The 19,819-nt window shown below is 37.6% G+C and overlaps 1 protein-coding gene across 3 annotated transcripts in view; it reads left to right on the top strand.

Moving 5' to 3' along the window:
• VPS41 (VPS41 subunit of HOPS complex) overlaps positions 1-19,819 on the top strand; it is a 208,942-nt gene that overhangs the window by 43,423 nt on the left and 145,700 nt on the right. For all 3 annotated transcript variants that reach the window (XM_054564168.1, XM_054564169.1, XM_054564170.1), the window contains one exon: positions 2,123-2,200. In XM_054564168.1, coding sequence (XP_054420143.1) covers positions 2,123-2,200 — 78 coding nt within the window. The remainder of the gene's footprint in view (positions 1-2,122; positions 2,201-19,819) is intronic.

Raw genomic sequence — 19,819 nt, 5'->3', positions numbered from 1 at the left:
TGGATTTTAAGTGCTCTCAGGTTAAAAAGAAATTGAATAGTTACAAAAGTGCAAGCCTTTCAGTGACTGGAAAGATAATCGCATTTAAATGATTTGTATTTACATTTGTGATTTGTGCCCAGTTTTGCATTTTTTTTTCTATTTAAGTAGTCCAAAAGTATTAGCAAATGTTAGTGTGACTTATTAATAATTTTTGTAGTTAAATAAATTTTTGAAGACCTTGCCAGTTGGCTTATCAAACTTGTTATTTTTTAAAGCAAATACAACTGTTTCTAAATGGGAATAGTAGTTATCTAGTCTAAATGATTAAATGTTTTTGTGAACAAAAGGCAGTAAAAACAACTGCATTTATTTTGCAAAAATATTCTAAAGTAATTATAGTTCTAGGATAAAGCTATAAAATCAATTATTTTATGTTTACTTTCTATCTTAAATATTAAATGGGTTAAGTTAGTAATTTTGAAAAAAGAAGGCATTAATGTTTGAATCAACTAGCTTGCATAGAACCTTTAAAACTTTTATAAAATAAAGTATAATTGGAACTTCAAATACGGCCTTACAGAGGTGTTGGAGATGATCTAGTAGTGAAACATTTTAAGGATCTAATCCTCCTTAATTTTCTAATAAACTAAATCCGGTATTTATGAGGAGAATCAATACTGTGAAGTACTTGGGATGTAATGAGGTGAAGTACTGTTTGGTTTTAGTTAGTATTAAGTGGTTTTTTAATTCAAATATTGTCAGTGTCACTGTAGAGAAAAAATTATAACCATCTGAGTCCTGTATTTCTGATTAAATGTTCTTTTGCTTTGGCGAAAACAACCTGATTTGGTTTATATATCCAAACTAATTTCCCTCCAGAATTACCACGCGCTCCTTCCCTTTCCAGGGCCCACGCGTCCTGTTTTCACCAGGTTCGCTGTCTTCCGTGGATGAATAATCAGCATGGCACCTGGTGCATTCAGGCAGGATTGTGCAGCGGAATCGTCATACCTAGTTATGTCTGCACACCTGATGTTTTATTAACCAGTATTGATTTTTTACCCAGGGGACTTCTCTCTTCTTGAAAAAAGGCAACCTTGCAGGAGTGAAAGGCATTGCTGGGATTGAATTTCTAATGAACCCTTTCCTTCCCTTTTTTGTGACTTCTTTTTAATGTAGCTTTATATTGTAAGTGCCTGAACTAAAATTTAATTTTAAGCAATTCCATTTTAATAAATCTTTTTAAATCTTGACTCTCTGTAAGGTTATTTTTTAAAGATTGTGCTGCTTGACTGAAATGCTTAGTAGTGCCTGTAAATTTGAGCATTTCACTGTAGGTTGCAATGAAGCATGCTCACATGCAGTGAAATACAGAGAATTTGAAACTATTTGAGTAACGCATAAAGAAATAAAAAAGAAGAAAAATCTCATGTCCTATTTCATGTCCTAAAGTTTCTTCTGGTTTGTTTCAGTTAGTTCAGAGAATTAAAGGAACCATTGGAGTTCTGAACTAGCTTCATATCATAAAATGAAAAATAGCTCAACAGTTATTTTGTGACAGAAAAGGATTATTTTGCATTAGAAAATAAACATTTATACTCAGTATTATACATTAACTTTTATAGAGGCATCCTGATGCTAACTGATCATATAAGTACGTCTGAATTTTTTCATTTCTTGATATGGCATGGATTTTTCTTTCTAAAAAATAATACTTTGTTGTTTGTATATATACATTGAATTTTAATGATAGCACAAATTTACGCATTTGCCAGAATTAAGGGGAGTTGCTTAATCATTCCCTTCTGACTTTGAGTTCAACCTTGGTTGGTCATGCTTTCACAGCTGCAATTTAATTTGCTGCCTCAGTCTATTGTGTACAGACCGAATACACACTATTAGTTGTCAGTAGATGAGGGTCCTCATGAGTCATTCTGACAGCTAGCTTGCGCTATCACGATAAAGTGGGCCCTGTTCTGTTATTTCCCTGAAGCTGGAAATAGACCATCTCCAAGGATTGCATGTCTCCTAAGGCATTACAGATCACTTATGTATTAAGAGTCTTGACTTTGAAAATGATTTTATTAGTAATTTGTGTTAGTGGTACATTAATAAACTGATCCCTCTGTTGTTCTTACAGTTTTTGGCACTGGGGACACATTACGGCAAGGTTTATTTACTTGATGTCCAGGGGAACATCACTCAGAAGTTTGATATAGTAAGTATATAGTATAAAATAATGTGTTAGCTAAATATTGTGCAAAAATTTGTGCTTTAGAATATTAGCAATTTGTTTTAATAGCATAAAGGATCTTTATCCAAAGGATCTTAAAGCAAAGTGTAAAGAACATGTACTATATATAGTTATATATTATATCACTCTGAATGTTATATCCTAAAAATTTTAAAGGTGAACTTAGAAAGAGGTCTGTATGTAAATATTATATATTTTGACTGGTTATTTTTTATTATACAAATTCCATTTAAAAATCTACTTTTATAGATCCATTTAATTGCAATTCTTTAGTTAATTATAGTCATCCATTTGGATTTAAGTGGAGCATTTAAAATACTTCTATGTGTTCTTTTTAAATTATAATGCTGTAGAATGTCTAAGTGAAATGTTATTAAAAGAAAAAACCAGTGAACAGTGGTGCTAATTTATATACTCAGAGTATGTGGAATCCTTAAAGTGTGAACCCCTTCATTTTGTCACTGGTGTCATTTGTACATACATGCCTGTCATCTCTATCTCATCCAGTTGCCAAATGTAATTGAAAATCAGTTGATCACTTTTCAGATTCACTTTCTCTCTTCTAAACATAGAAAACTGATTATTTTATGTGAATTTTTTATATATATATATTTAAAGATGTTATTTATTTACTTTTAGAGAGAGGGGAAGAGAGGGAGAGAAACATCAATGTGCGAGAGAAACATCGGTTAGTTGCCTCTCACATGCCCCACCCAGGGACCTGGCCCACAACCCAGGCATGTGCCCTGACTGGGTATCAAACTGGTGACCTTTTGGTTTGCAGGCCGGCACTCAGTCCATTCAGCCACACCAGCCAGGGCCTGAATTACATTAATTGAAAGAGAAGATTCAGGCTTTTTAATTTTTTAACTGTGATTTGAAATCATTAAGGAGGAAGGAAGTGTTGAATTTGAGGCTTGACTTCGGTGTTTAAGATGTCCCATGAAAGTATCAAGGGCGTCATCCATGGTTGTATAAATGTGAACATTTGGGGTGAAAAGGTGATCAGTTTTTGGGGGGGCAGACAATACTTTTTTGAAGAAAGTGTCAGCACTTGTTGAAAGATCCCTCATAAGTTATTGGTGTAGTTTAAAAAGAAGGCAACAGTTTCTTAAGTTGGCACATTGTGTATGAAAGAAAAGGATTGCTTTTTTTTTTCCGCTTAACAAAGAAATGGAGTGACTGAATGATGACAGGGTCTTTGAAATAGTCCAGAAGGGGATTCATGTACTCTTATTGTGGGTTCTTATTTTGCTTTAGCGTCCCTTTTAGGCAAGAGGACTATACTTTTGGCCCTCCCTCATCTACTCCTGGTCATTGGACACCCATCTTGATGAGTTAAGCACTTAGCCTTTGAATTGCTGTCCATTAAAACAGGGAGCTGGTGCTAGGTAGAGCTCTCTTTTGTGGTGTTACTCATATCTCCTCACCTTTAAAAAATATTTGCCTGTATGATCTCTTAAATTTCCTGCTCCAGTTCAGTAATTCTGTGACACTCTGCTTCTAAAGTCTTTTTAATATTGTATAGCAATTGCAGTGTTTGATTATTAAGGTTCATGGGGCATACACTGCTGGTTCCATTGCCAAAAGAGAAAAAAAAATACTGTAGACTTTCTTCATGTATTTGTTCTCTCATTTATTTGTTCAGCCACTCATTGTGTCTACTCAGTATATACCTTCAGTTACGTCCTCTCTGATGTCAATTTTCTGTCAAGTATATCTTACATCCTTTTTCAGGTAACTTATGATAGCATCCTTAAATTTGCCCACACCTTTTTTCAGTTCTTTTTATAGTCCTGCCTATATGACATCTTTGAAAATTAAGTTATCTTTAGCTTTGCACTTTTTTAAGTAGGAGAGGCAGGTGGTTTGGTGCTAATTTGTTTATTTGTTAACCTTACCCAAGGATTTGATAGTCTGCTGTGAAAGGCATTACATGAAGCCCTAATTTCTTCATGATCATTACCATATTAGATATTTGACTTTCAGGTGACCCGTTTTAGATTGACATTATCTTTTGAAAGGAGACTTAATCTTCAACTTCTCATTGCTGATGAGTTTTTTCCCTTTATTATTTTATTTTTCTGTCTCTGATATTTTAGTTGCTTTGTGGAAAATCTTTATTATTCCTCTTAAAAGGGATTCTTTCAAGTCTAAAAGCACTGTTATGACTTGAATTTGCTAATTTCTTTGAACGTAATGATCTCCATGTTTAATCAAGAACTATATTTCTTCATTAGAAACACAGGAAGAGTGAAACAAGTACTCTATATTGGGTGGAAAATGAATGAACAAACACCCCTGACTTTAGTTTTCATGTCCAGTTGAAAATAATTTAAACAAAATAAAATTAGGTAAAATAATAATACCTTCTATTTGCATAAACTATTTATTTCTTTATTCTATTCATAGCATTTGTAGTTCTGATTCTAGTAGTAAAAGTAATGAAGCAATTGTTCAAAATCCTCACCAATCAATAGTGTTTTGTTTGACAGAGGGTGGGGCATTGAGGAATCTCTAGTTTAAAAAGTCTTCCCAGATGATTTTTAAAAAGACTGATCATACCAAGTGTTGGTTAAGATGTGGAGAATGTGGAGCTCTTGTATGCTACGGATGGAAATGTAAAATGATATAACCACTTTGGAAAACAGCTTAACAATTTTTTAAAACATTAAACATACACCTACCATATGATCTAACCATCCCACTGTTAGGAAGTGGAAGCATATACTCATATGAAGACTTTTACATGAATATTCATATCAGTGCTATTTATTTTACTCCCAAAGTAGAAACAACCTATGTGCACATCTGCAGGTCAATGGGTAAGCAAAATGTATATCCATATCATGGCATTCTACTCATCAATAAAAAAGAATGAACTTTTGACATATACTATAACATGGATACACCTGTTATGTTAAGTGTCAGAAGCCAGACTGAAAAGGGTATATATTGTATGGTTGAATTGTATACAATTTTAGAAAATGCAGACAAATGTATGGTGGCAGAAAGCTGATCAGTGGTTGCCTGGAGATGAACAGAGAACATCACGGAAAGATTATAAAGTGGCAGGAGATTTTCAAGGTTGATAGGAATGTGACAAAGTTTACAAGTGCGTATCCATATTAAAACTTACCAAATTTACACTTCAAATATCTGCAGTTCATTGTATGCCAGTTATATCTCAATAAAGCTGTTAAAAATAATAATAATAAGAGAGACAAACTACAGGAAAAAAAACACAATAATTTGTTCCCAGAAGTGGTGTTTACAAATCCAAATACTTGGGTTATTTGCATGTATGTAACTTTAAACTGTTGGGTATTCTTAAGGTGCTTGACATTTTACATGACACTGTACAGTGCAGGATCTAGACTATTCAATTACTGGCTTCTTCGGCCTTCTTTTAAGTCACAAATCAAAAGGAAAAAAATCTGTCCTTAAAAACTTTTAAAGTTTTTAAACTTTAAAAAGGGGGTGATGGGGGAAAAGGAAGGGAAGGGGAGGGTCGGGGAACGTGTAGCAAGGTCTCATGGACAAAACCAAAGGGGAAGAATTGAGGGAGGGTGGAGGGAGGGGGCAGGGGAAAGTGGTGGGGGGAAGGCAGAGACAAATGTATTTGAAAAAAAATAAATAAAACAAATAAAATTAAAAAAACTTTTAAAATATTTTCGTTGTTTCTGAACAATTAACTATAGTTGGATAAAATACCAAAAATTTAGCTTGTATGAGAGGTGAAAGAATTTTAAGAATATTATCAATATCTTTTTTTCAGTATTTTATTGATTATGCTTTTACAGCTGCCCCAATTATTCCCTCCTTGCCCCTCTCCACCCAGTATCCCCAAATTCCTCAGGCAATCCCACACCATTGTTCATATCCGTGGGTCATGCATAGGTTCTTTGGCTACTTCATTTCCTATACTGTACTTTACATCCCCATGGCTATTCTATAACTACCTATTTGTACTTTTTTTTTCTTTTTTGAGCTTCTCTTGCCACAGGAAGAATGGTAAAATAAGTAAAAGGAAGAGGTTATGGTTTCAGTTGGGATGGTGGGTAGGATGTAGGGTGATGTTTGGTGTCACAAAATAGGAAAAAGAAGAAAAAAATTAAAATTGCATCAGTGGAAAGAAAGAATGTGTTTAATTAGATATTCAAGGGATGTATTGTAATGACATCTATTTGGCTTCATGCTTAACTTCTACTTTCTTTAAAAAAATTGAGTATTACACATGTTTTGCTAAGGTAACATTTTTTAAATTATTATTTTTTTATTGTCCAAATAATTTCTCTCCATTTTCCTGCCACCACTTTCCCCTGCCCCTCTCACCCGCATATCCCTCTCTCAATCCTTCCCCACTTTGGCTTTGTCCATGGCTCCTTTATACATTTTCCTTGACTTGACCATTCTCCTCCTTTTCCCCGTGATCCCCCTCCCTTCTTGTTCCTCCCCTCTCATTACTGTCAATTTGTTTTTTCTTTCAGTGTTTCTGGTCATATTTTTCTTGCTTGTTTATTTTGTTGATTAGGTTCCACTTATAGGTGAGATCATATGGTATTTATCTTTCACCTGTGGGGGATTTCGTTTAGTATAGTACTCTCTAGTTCCATCCATGCTGTAGCAAAGGGCGGTAGCTCTTTCTTTCTTCTACGTAGTGTTCCACTGTGTAAATGTATCATAGTTTTTTGATTCACTCATTTATTGATGGGCACTTAGGTTGCTACCAACACTTGACTATTGTAAATTGTGCTGCTATAAACATTGGGGTGCATAGGTTCTTTTGACTTGGTGTTTTGGGATTCTTAGGGTATAATCCCAGCAGTGGAAATGCTGGGTCAAAAGAAGTTCCATTTTTAGTTTTTTTAGGAAATTCCAAACTGTTTTCCACAGTGGCTGCAGCAGTCTGCATCCCCACCAACAGTGTACTGAGGTTCCCTTTTCTCCACAACTTCTCCAGCACTTGTTTGTTGATTCGTTTATGATGGCCATTCTGACCGGTGTGCAGTGGTTTCTCATTGTGGTTTTAATATGCATTTCTCTGATGGCTAGTGATGCTGAGCATCCTTTCATGTGTCTCTGGGTCCTGTGTATGTCCTCATTGGAGAAGTGTCTGTTCAGGTTCTTTGCCCATTCTTTAATTAGATTGTTTGTCTTCCTGGAGTGGAGTCATGTGAGTTGTTTATATATTTTGGAGATCAAACCCCTGTCTGAGGTGTCATTGTCAAATACATTTTCCAATACGGGTGGTTCACTTTTCATTTTGCTGATGTTTTCTTTAGCTGTGCAGACCCATTTGTTTATTTTTTCCTTTATGTCCCTTGCTCTAGGGGACACATTGGTGAAAATATTTCTGTGTGGAATATATGAGAGTTTCCTGCCTATGTTCTCCTCTAGGACTTTTATGGTGTCGTGACTTATATTTAAGTCTTTTATCCATCTTGAGTTTATTTTTGTGTATGGTGTCAGGTGGTGGTCAAATTTCATTTTTTTGCACGTAGCTGTCCAGCTCTTCCTGCACCATTTGCCGGAGAGGCTATTTTTACTCCACTTTATGGTTCAGCCCCCTTTGTCGAATATTAATTGACTATAGAGTCATGGGTTTATTTCTGGGCTCTCTGTTCTGTTCCATTGATCTGTGTGTCTGTTCTTATGCCAGTACCCGACTGTTTTTGATTACAGTGACCTTGTAATATAGTTTGATACCAGGCATTGTAATTTCTCTTACTTTTGTTCTTCTTTCTCAAAATTGCTTCAGCTGTTTGGGATCATTTATGGTTTTATATAGTTTTGAAATGTTCTATATCTGTGAAATATGTCATTGATATTTTGATAGGGATTGCGCTGAATCTATAGATTGCTTTGGGTACTATGGGCATTTTGATGATGTGAGTTCTTCCAATCCCTGAACACGGTGTATGCTTCATTTATTTGTGTAGTCCCTAATTTCTTTCCTCAGTGTTTAGTTTTCTGTGTACAGGTCTTTTACCTCCTTGGTTAACTTTATTCTTAGGTATTTTATTTTTCCTGTTGCTATATGGCACATGGAATTTTTTCTTGGTTTCTGATTCTGATATTTCATTGTTCATGTACAAAATTCCCTTCAGTTTCTGAATATTGACTTTGTATCCCACTGTTTTGCCAAATTCACTATTTAGGTTGAGTAGTTGTTTGGTGGAGTCTGTGGGGTTTTCTATGTACACTATCATGTCATCTGCAAACAATGACAGTTTTACTTCCTCCTTTCCAATTTGGATACCTTTTATATTTGTTTCTTGTCTGATCACTGTGGCTAGGACTTTCAATACTATCTTGAACAGAAGTGGTGAAAGCGGACATCCTTGTCCTGTTCCTGATCTTAGTGGGAAAGCTTTTAGTTTTTGCCCATTGAGTATGATGTTGTCTGTAGGTTTTTCATGTATGGCCTTTATTATGTTGAGATATACCCGCTTTACTTCCACTTTCCTGAGTTTTTTTTATCTTAAATGGATGCTGTACCTTATGAAATTCTTTTTCCACATTTATTGATATGGTCATGTGATTTTTGTCTTTGCTTTTGTTTATGTGATATGTTGCGTTTATTGATATGCAAATATTGAATCATCCCTGCATCCCTGGGATGAATCCCACTTGATCATGGTGGATAATCTTTTTAATGTATGGCTGGGTGCGGTTTGCCAATATTTTGTTGAGAATTTTAGTGTCTATGTTCATCAGCGATATTGGCTTGTGTTTTCTTTCTTTGTTATGTCTTTATCTAGCTTTGGGATTAGGATGATGCTGGCCTCAAAAAAAGTTTGGGAGCTTTCCCTCTTCTTGGATTTTTTGGAATAGTCTGAGAAAGACAGAGGTTAGCTCTTCCTTAAATGTTTTATAAAATTAGCCTGTGAAACCATCCGGTCCAGGGTTTTTGTGTGCCGGGAGTCTTTTGATTACTCCTTCAGTTTCCCCAGATGTTATCGGGCTGTTCAGGCTTTCTGCTTCTTTTTCAATCAGTGTCCAACGATTATATTTTTCTAGGAATTTGTCCATTTCATTGAGGTTTTCAAATTTCTTGGCATATAATTGTTCATAGTAGTTTCTTACAATCCTTTGTATTTCTGTGGTATCAGTTGTTATTTCTCCTCTTTCATTTCTGATATTATTAATTTGGTTCCTCTCCCTTTTCTTCTTGATGAGTCTGCTTAAAGGCTTGTCGATTTTATTTATCTTTTCAAAGAACCAGCTCCTGGATTTGCTGATCCTTTGAATTGTTCTTTTCGTCTCTGTGTCACTCAGTTCTGCCCTAATCTTGATTATTTCCTTCCTTCTACTTGCTCTGGGGTTTATTTGTTGTTCTTTCTCCAGTTCTTGAAGTTGTAGCATTAGGTCTTTTATTTGAAATGTTTCTATCTTTTTTAGGTGAGCCTGATTTGCTATCAACTTCCCTCTCAGAACTGCCTTTGCTGTGTCCCATAGGTTTTGGACTGTTGTCTGTTCATTTTCATTTGTTTCCAGAAACTTTTTGATTTCCTCTCTTATATCATTATTGACCCATTCATTGTTTAATAGTGTACTGTTCAGCCTCCATGAGTTTGCAAGTTTTTGAGGTTTCTCTTTGAGGTTGATTTCCAGTTTCAAGCCCTTGTGGTCCGAGAAAAAGTTTGGTATTATTTCAATTTTCCTGAATTTGCTGAGGCTTGCTTTGTGTCCTGTCATGTGGTCTGTCTTTGAAAAAGTTCCATGCACATTTGAAAAGAATGTGTATTTTCCTTCTTTGAGATGTAAGGTTCTATATATGTCAGTCAAGTCCATTTGATTCTGTGCGTCATTCAGCTCTACAATATACTTGTTGATATTTTGTTTGGAAGATCTGTCCATTTTTGACAGGGCGGTGTTAAAATCCCCTACTATATGTGTGTTGCTGTCTATATCTTTTCTGAAGTTGTCCAAGATTTTCCTTATATATTTGGGTGCCTCTATGTTGGGTGCATATAAGTTTACAACGTTTATGTCTTCTGGATAGATTCTTCCTTTAAGTATTATAAAGTGTCCCTCTGGGTCTCTTTTTATGGCCTTTGTTTTGAAATCTATTTTGTCTGATATAAGTATTGCTACCCCTGTTTTCTTTTCTTGCCCATTTGCTTGGAATATTTTTTTCCATCCCTTTACTTTCAATCTGTGTAAGTCTTTTGCTCTGAGGTGAATCTCTTGTAGGCAGCATATGTGTGGGTCATGTTTTCTTATCCATTCAGCTATCCTGTATCTTTTGATTGGGGCATTTTACATTGAGAGTTATTATTGATAGAAACTTATTCATTTTTTTCTCCTTGTACCTGTGTTTTTCTCTTTCTCACTCTTTTCCTTCATCTTCTTAAACCAGTCCCTTTAGCATATCTTGTAGTGCTGGTTTGGTGGAGACGTATTCTTTTAGCCTTCTTTTGTCTGGGAAACTGCTTATTTCCCCTTCTATTTAATTGAGAGCCTTGCAGGGTAGAGCTGTCTTGGTTGTAGTCCTTTGCTTTTCATTGCTTAGAATATTTCTTGCCATTCCCTTCTGGCTTGTAGTGTTTCTGTTGAGAAGTCAGTTGCTAGCCATTACAGGGCACCCTTGTATGTTACTACCTGTTTCTCCCTTGCTGCCTTTAGGATTCTTTCTTTGTCTTTGATATTTGCCATTTTAATGATGATGTGTCTTGGAGTGGGCCTCATAGAGTTTCTCTTGAATGGGACCCTCTGTTCTTCCTAGACCTGTGTGACTTTTTCTCTCCTTAAAATTGGGAGGACCCTGTTTTTCATGACTTTTAATAGTTCTTGCCTATCCCTTCTAATCTGCAATGTTTCTTTTGAGAATTCAATTGACAATCTTATGGGAACTCCCCTGTAGATAACTAACTGCTTTTCTCTTGCTGCTTTTAAGATTCTCTCTTTATCTTTAACCTTTAGCATTTTAATTATGATGTGTCTTGGAGTGGGCCTCGTTGCATCCATCTTATTTGGGACCCTCTCCACTTCCTGGACTTGCATGTCTTTTTCCTTCACCAAATTAGGGAAGTTATTTTTTCTCTAATAGATCGCTCTCTCTCTTCTACTTCTGGCTCCCCTTTGATGCAAAATGTTGGAATGCTTGAAGTTGTCCCAGAGGCTGCTTATAACTATCCTCACTTTTTTGGATTCTTTTTTCTTCTTGTTGTTCTGATTGGCTGTTTTCTGCTTCCTTATGTTCCAAATAATTGACTTAATTCTTGGCTTCATCCACTGTACTATTGTTTCCCTATAAATTGTTTTTTATTTCAATTAGCATGCCCTTTGTTCCTGACGGTATCTTTATTTATGCTGTTAAGGTGTTCGGAATTCCTCTATCATCCTTATAACCAGTGTTTTAAATTCTGCATCTCACAGATTGCGTATCTTCATTTTGTTGTATCTTTCCTGGAATTTCAGTCTGTTCTTTCACTCAGGCCACGTTTCTTTGTCTTCTCATTTTGGCAGCCTTCCTGTGTTTATTTCTATGTATTAGGTAGAGCCGCTATGACTCCCTGTCTTGGCAGCATGGTCTAATGCAGTAGGTGTCCTGTAGCGTCCAGTGGCACAACCTCCCCCTATCACCCAAGCTGGGTACTTGAGGTGTGCCCTTCGTGTGGGCTCAGTAGACCCTCCTCTTGTAGTTGAGACCTGATTGCTTTTGGCAGGTCAGTGCAAGGGACTTGCCCAGGCCAGTCAGCTGCAATGATTGTCTGTGACCACTTACCACCAACCTTCGCCCACTGTGTAGAATCAGCTCTGCGGGAGCAGGGTTGTGGTGCACAGACCTGGTCTGTAGCTATCCACTGGGGGCCCAGGCTCTGGGGTTTTGCCAGCTGGGGGAGGCCAGGTCAGCCCCAGCCTGTGTTTTGCCTGGTGCCACTCTGCTTGAGGTATAAAGTAATCTTAGATGGCTGCTACCTGTGCTTGGCTTGGAGTATCCCAGGGAAAGCCAATCTGTGAATCTAGGCTAGTTGCTGTTAGTGCTGGGCCTGCAGCCACTTAGCAAGTGATACAGGGGCTGGGGGCTCTTAGAGGTTGGCCATTGTTTGTTTGAGAGGATTTAAGAAGTTGTGAAGCCTGAGGAAGACAAACCATACATATGGAAAAGAGGCTTGGGTGAGCCCTTGGATGGGATGGAGTCTTTTGGGATCCTCAGGGCAGGGCCAGTTGCTCACCAGGTTGATGGAGTCTCAGATATGGCACCAGCCTGCCAGCTCCATGGCTTTGTGGCTCTGAAAAGGGTCAGTGGCCCTCTGTCCCCCAGCCTTTGCCTTGATGCCAGACACTTTGGTTTGTTCCTGTATGCCACTTGTGCCTTTCAAGCTGCCACCCAGGTGTTGGAGCTCGGAGGGAGGGAGTCTGTGTGTGGGTTCTTTCGGAGGAGCTGCTTGGGACTGCAGAATTGTCTTTCACCGACTCAGTCCCTGTTCGTTTTTGTATCCAGAAGTTAGGAGGACTTATCTCCTTAGTACTGGAACCCTGGGTTGAGGGTCCTGGTGTGTTGATGGGACTCCTCCCTCCTAATATATCCCTCTTGAATTTTTATCCACCGCATTTGGATGTTGGACCAGCTTGTTCCATGTCTTCATCACTCCTACCAGTGGATGGCTGTGGTTTTCTAAAATTCGTTAGTTGTCAGACTTCCAATCAACTTGATTTCTGGTGGTTCTGAATAATGGTTGTTCTATAGTAATTTTGATGTGGTTGTGCAAGGAGGTGAGCCGTGTTTACCTAGGCTGCTGTCTTTACCAGAAGTCCTTCATAAGTAGTATGAGTACTATGTTGTATATCTTTTGGAGAGCTCCACCTTTTTATGGAAATGATGTAATGACTGAGAATGGAATAACTGGGTAAGTAAGGATTTCTTTTAGCTTTTCCTACAGTGTGGGCATTCTATTTTAGGTAAAAAAAAAAAAGGGGGGGTGGGGAGCTTTTTTGAAATCATGGAATGAGCAGATTTTGTGCAAAATATCTTGTTCAGATATACCTTCCTAGTTAGCAGAAAGTCTACTAGAATTATATTGGATTTTCTAGAAGAGTTTCATCTCAGTGGGAGAGCATAAAGGCCTTGTGAGGTAGTCTACAAATTTAATTCCATTTAATTTAATGAGGAAAAAAAAGCATGTTCAGGCACTTTGATTGCTTAGTGACAGAAAGTCAGCTCAGTCAGTGGGATTTACTGGTTCCTGTTGTAAGTCAATGTGAAGTGAGGCTTCAAGGCTCAGGCAGTATCTGAGTCCCCATCTCTGGGATGAGCTTTTTTAACTTGGTGGGCGTCATGGTTAGCCCATAGTCCAAGATTGATGTCACAGCACTGTAATCATAAATGTGAAAGGACTCCTTTAGTAACTGGCAAGAAACTGCAAGCAAGATTTGATGAGCCTCGTTGGGATATGTACTTCTACCTGAAGCTGTAGGTCCTTTGATAGAATACTCTGGTCAGACATGAGTTAGGAATGGAAATTAGGGGCACAGGGTGAGCCCCACTGTATTCATATAGAATCAGTTTCTTTAAAAAAGCAGGTCAGTTACTGCCTGGAGCTGTCTCGGAACCAACTTTCCAGTGCCTTGTATACTTAAATGAATGATGCTAAATCTAGGAGGATGGACTGAGATGGATGTCCTTGGGTGGGCTGCGGAATACTGTGACTAATTACTTCCTTTAAACAAGTACTTTGAGGTGGAATCAGTAGGTCAGGTGCTATGAAAATGTGTAAGGTTTTGTTGCTGATTGCTGCATTTCATTCCACTTAAGTTTATGCCAAACTGTATCCCCATCAGCAAAGTGTGAGAATGTACTTTGTCACCAGCATTGGCTGTTATCATTAAAAAATTCTTTGCCACTTAAATTTCTAGAAAATGGAATTTTTTATTTAGTTTGTATTTTTCTGATTTATTATGAGGCTTTTTATTCTTTTGGGCATTGTTAGTTTGTATACTTTACAAACTTGTAGTTAGTATGTGTGTAAAGTTCTAAATTGATCTGTAATCAACATGTTGATTGTTTACAAAAAAATGATAACAGCATTGATCAGGGTGGTGCATGTGATGGTTGAAAATCAGAAGTCACCAGCAAGTCAAATTTTATACTTGCAAATAAATCTTTCTATTATTAAATGAAATACTGATGATTTCCTTTTAGTATAGCACCATTTTCATGCTAAATTAATACTTTAAATCTGAACTTCGTTGTTTTTGTTTGTTCAGTCGCTTTGACTCTTTGAGTTCTATAAAAGCAATAATCATATGGTGTTTGTAGCAAATTTAACAGCGTATATATTTTTGTTAAAATATCACTTCCATAAAAATTCTTACACTTTGATAAGGAAAACACCCACAAAGAAACTGGACAAACCTTATGAACAGGAATTTCTCAGATGGAAAACCTCAAAGTGTCTCCAATAGCCACATAAAAAGATGCTCAATTTCTCTAGCAATCAAGAAGTAATCAGGGAAATATGAATTTACCTCAACAGTAAGATACCATTTCACATATATCAGTTTGGCAAAACATTTAAAAGTCTGATCTATACCAGAAAACAGACAGTAGTGAGCCAGGGACTTGGTGCTCTCCTCCAGTGGCAGAGGGTGCCTAAAGTCTGGACACAGCTCCTTGTTGAAAGAGTGGCAGATGTCTTCTAGTCTATGGTTTATCATTTAATTCCTCATTGATGGTATTTTCAGTTCAGAAAAATCATTTGAATATCAGTCTTCTCATGGTTTGTGATTTTTAGGTATCCTGTATTTTTTTCCCAAAAGTTTCAAAGTTGCTTTTTTCATTTAAGTCTTCAGCCTTCCTCAAGGAGAAAATCCTGACTGTGCTGCAAGGAGAAGGATTTATTCTTTGATATCATTGTGGAGTCTGAAGTTCTTACCTTGCCTGGAAAAAAAACTGTACAAAAATTGCAACTCCCTGAACCTACTGATTTCCCATTTTCTTTCCTTCGCCGTAGTAGGCCTTGGCTTTGTTGCAGTACTAGAAATTCAGCTACACCAGAAAGGTGTAGAAAGAGAAGCGCTCATGGGATGATTGGGGATGAAGACTGTCAGTGCAGTAAGCCCAGCAGACAGTGGCTGGCCAGGTCCTGGAGTTGGCAAGGTTTGGTTCAGAGCCAGGAGTTAGGCAGTGTAGTGCTACAGAAGCTAGCCAGGCTCAGGGTGAGACTCCTAGCTTCCAGCCCTTGTACCACACTTATTGATTTGGGCAGGTTACTTAACCTCTCTTTTCACTTTCTCCATAAAATGTAAAGCATAGTCATACCCTTGATTGATAGTATTATTTTGAGGATTATTTGAGATACAGTGAAATATGTAGTTCAGTAAATGTTAATCATTGTGAGGAATAGAATTAAGCCAACAGTCTGATTGCAGGCATTTAGGACACTTCCTGCAAGAGAGCTGTTATTTTTAATTTCATTGGTATGGTTTGCTTTAACTGTGTTCATTGTGTATACGACAGGCAGACCTAGAAGAGGGGAGAGAGAGAAGCAGGAAGGAGAAGGAAAAAAGAAAAACTTCCTTGACACCCATTCTTATAGGCTGATTTGGCTGCCTGCTGCATCGTATCCTTTGTTCATTTAGGGAGGGTTATCTTTGATAACATATGTAAGGCAAAATTAATTTTAGACTTTCATAAAGAATAAAAGGCATTTACTTGAGAGAAATGCAGTTGCAGGCCAGGAGACACAGATTCAGGTAGCAGCCTAAATTGTGTTCCACTGAGACAAAGGGGAGGCCTTCTTTTATAGTGAAAGTTACCACCTGGGTTCTCAGGTTTTATGTAAATGAAGTATCCAAATGCAGTTCTGATTGGATGGGGCTGGTCTTGATTGCTAAAGAGGGTACTAGGGTTTCCCTGCTGTGGTTTACTGAGACCCTGTAAACAAGCAGGACAGAATTCAGTCTGAGGTTCTTCCTGGTACACAGAGGATGGGAGGAGCGCCTGTCAGCGCAGGGCTGCTAGGCTTTTATTACTTACCAAATTTGGGCCCTTGGTTGACCATGAGGAATCCATCTCAGAAGATAAATTCCAGATGCTTCTTGGGGTCCACACATGACGCAAATAGGTTTATATATTTGGTGTTTTAAGAATATGCTTACTTATATAACTAAGCTCTGTGAAATGGTTCCTAGTGCAGGTCTAGTAAATTGACTCTAGGAATTTCTTTTTTGTATAGAGACCTAGCAACTTATTTACAGATACTTCTTCCTCTTTTTTTTTTTTTAATCCTCACCTGAGGATATATTTATTGACTTCAGAGAAAAGGGAAGTGGGGGAGGGGGAAGAGACACAGAGAGAGAGAGAGAGAGAAACGTTAATCAGTTGCTTCCTGTACACACTTCCACAGGGGAACCAAATCTATGCTCTGACTGGGGCTCAAAGGGATCAAACCTACAACCTTTTGCTGCACAGGATGATGCTCCAACCATCTGAGCCACCCGGCCAAGGCTACAAGATGCTTCTATTGAGAACTGTTGAGAGATGACAATCTATTAATACTTGGGGAATGACTTAATGGGGAATTGATAAAGCAATGTTTTTACACTGGAGAGCATGATAACAATTTTTGTGGTGAAGGTACAGCTGGATTTGTGACTTTCAATGGTCTTCATGTTATGTCTGAAAAACAACTTGGGCATTTTCTGTTTGATTAATAACTTCATCTTAACCTGTATTTAAAGTATCTGTATTGCCCGTTTTAGATAAGTGATTTTCCCCGACCTGTGAAAACACAAAGACTTTACTTTCTCAAATATTTTTAGATAAACAAGGCATTAACAGTGCTGCTGCTATTATTAAGTTATAAATGAAAGTGAGAAAAAAATAACAATAGCTTTACTCCTAACAGATTTTTCCTTTATCATTGATGGTATCTTGCTTGTTGAGAAATTAAGCAAGGATATCTGTGGGCTCTGCTGAGATGTTCTCATAGCTTTACAGTCATCATGGATTTGTACTATGTTTGGCTTTCTTGAGCTGATTTTATTAATGAAATGTGTCCTTAAAGGTGTGGCATAGCAGATGCTTAGGACTTGGACAGTCTAAGGGGTGGCCCTCTAAGACTTAATTTTGAAGAATAGTAGTATGCTAATTATTCTTTTTCTAGTTATATGACTTCTGGGATGACAGTCCCATTTCTGTTGCAGTAACTCATAGAAAAAAAAATTGTATACTAAAGGTCAGTGTTCTCTGGGAAAAGAGGAATTTTGTTTTTTGGAATTGTAGTGTTAGTACTTTGTAGGCTAAGAATCTTGGTGGCATGGCCAACTGCAGAGGACACCTTATTCACCGTATTCACCTTTCATCCAAAGCTATGTTTGGGTATTAACACATCCGTGTTTTAACTATTTAGATATGTTGGGTTGTATGATGCATGGCAGTGTCTGTGTTGTGAATTACCATTGGGACAGAAGGGACTGCACTGTACCTTTTCTGCTGAGTCCTGGCTCCCTGGACTGATAGCACTAAACTGCTCCCAACAAAGTCCTGCCTTTTAATTAGACAGTGTATCTTTCCTAAGTCTTTTTTTCTTTACCAGTGGGGTCTAGTGGGCCAAAGTAAAGGTTTATTCTTATTTATTTTTTATTGATTTTAGAGATAAAGAGGAAGGGGGGAGAGAGAGAGAACAAAAAAGAAGAGAAAGAGAAACATTGATTTGTTGTTCCACTTACGCATTCACTGGTTGATTCTTGTATATGCCCTGACCAGGGATCAAACTTTCAACCTTGGCGTGTCAGCACGATGCTCTTACATACAGACTGAACTACACAGCCAGGGCAAAGTAAAGGTTTTGTTGTTGTTGTTGTTGTTGTTGTTGTTGTTGTTGTTAATCTACCATAGCCAAGAAAAAGCCTGTCTTTGCCTAACTGAAGAGTAGGCAATTCCAGGGTCCTGATGAATATCATCTCTTCAGAAGGCCCTATTCTCTTTGTTCCTCAGTATTTGCTTCCATCTCTGTGATGTTTGTATCCACCATTATTCCCTGTATATTCCCTAGAATTTTCCTCTTAGCTCTTTTTTTCTTTTGTTCCTTTTTTATATTGCTATTACCCGACCCCCACCCACCTCTTCAAGTCTTTATTGAATCTCACCTGGGTTATTGCAGTGAAACCCAGCTGATCTCCCTACCTCATGTCTCTCCTAATCCATCCTTCACGTAGCTGCCCAAGTAATCATCCCAGAGGAGGGCTGGGATTTTGTTACTCCCTTGACTGAAAACACTTGAGTGCCTCCTTGATGCCTGTGGAATAAAACAGAGCTCTTTTCGGCCCTCAGAGCTTACACTCTCCTGGCTACAGTCCTCTCCATATCGTGGCCTGAAGTGTGTCCAGACTTTGTCCTTTCGCTCTTGTTAGAATGTGCTTTCGCGTCTTTGCCTATGGAAATAACCAGTGTCCCATCTGCTTTGTTGACACCTTCCTTGGTGTGACTTTGCACAGGATACGTATTTCATATTAATTCAGTGATTGCTTCTTATTCCTTCAGCAAACACTCTGTAAGGATGTGCAAGGGATATAACGAATAATTAAATGTAGCCCCTTGTTCTCAGGTCTAATTAGTTGTGGAGATAATCATGCAAACAATGATCTGTAATATAAAATGTTAAATTCTAAAATAGAAGTATTACCAAGTGCTGGGATCATAATGTATGCAAAATACCTTGAAGGCACACCTTGTTTGTTTTTTGCTTAATGCTCTTTGTATCATGTAGGGTTTTTGGTAATATTACTTCCTCTTTTGTTAAATATATTTATTAGTAAATTTCTCTTCTGCACTATTTCTTTGCAACATTCCAATGACTTGGCTTTCTCTAGTAACTCTGCTTTCCTTTTATTTTTTTAATCACTCCTTTTGTATCTTTTGGATACATGTACAAGCAAGGAAAATATAACTCAGTTTAAAAACAAATAATTTTAATCTTCACACATCATATTTCACTATTTTGAAAACTCTCAGTTGTATTTCTTTTCAGGTCATTTATGTACAGAACAAACATAAATTTTTCTAACATTGGTTTTTCAGTAAAATGGACTGCTGTACAATAGCAACACAAATACTAATAGCATAGTGTCTGGTAGTGAGCAGGAGCTTATGTTGTTGCTCAAGCTGATTTACTTAGAAGTTCCTACTAAAGTTTTCCTCACTTACCTGCCAAATTTAGTACTGTAGACAGCCATCCAAAGCATCATAGGGATACTTCTCCAAAGTGTCCACTCTGACTGTTAAGCAGGTGGGCATTGCAAGCTCTGGAGAGAATGAGCTCTGACTCTGATTCGTCCATCCCTCTACAGAGGACAACTGCAGGTTTGTAGCTTCCCCAGAAGGTTATTGTCTTAAACGTGAACAGTGTTCCAGTGATTTGCAAGGCTCGTATGGGCAACATTTACCATCTTCACTGTGTATGCTGGCACCCAGCACAGTACCTGGCATGTGAATAAAAGAGGAAATGTGGAGCAAAAACCTGATTTAGCCTTTTATTGAAGCTCCATTTTAATTGGTGCTCAGGTTGTGAATAACTGTCTTGAGTACATGTTGTGTGCAGCAGTTCCTACCGTTGTCTGCGGGGATGTGGC

Source organism: Pteronotus mesoamericanus, unplaced genomic scaffold (genome assembly GCF_021234165.1).
Source record: "Pteronotus mesoamericanus isolate MK-2021 breed Mesoamerican mustached bat unplaced genomic scaffold, CSHL_Meso_final scaffold_85, whole genome shotgun sequence".
Taxonomy (NCBI): domain Eukaryota; kingdom Metazoa; phylum Chordata; class Mammalia; order Chiroptera; family Mormoopidae; genus Pteronotus; species Pteronotus mesoamericanus.
The sequence above is the reverse complement of the archived record's forward strand: the minus strand, read 5'-3'. Positions and strand labels throughout refer to the sequence as shown.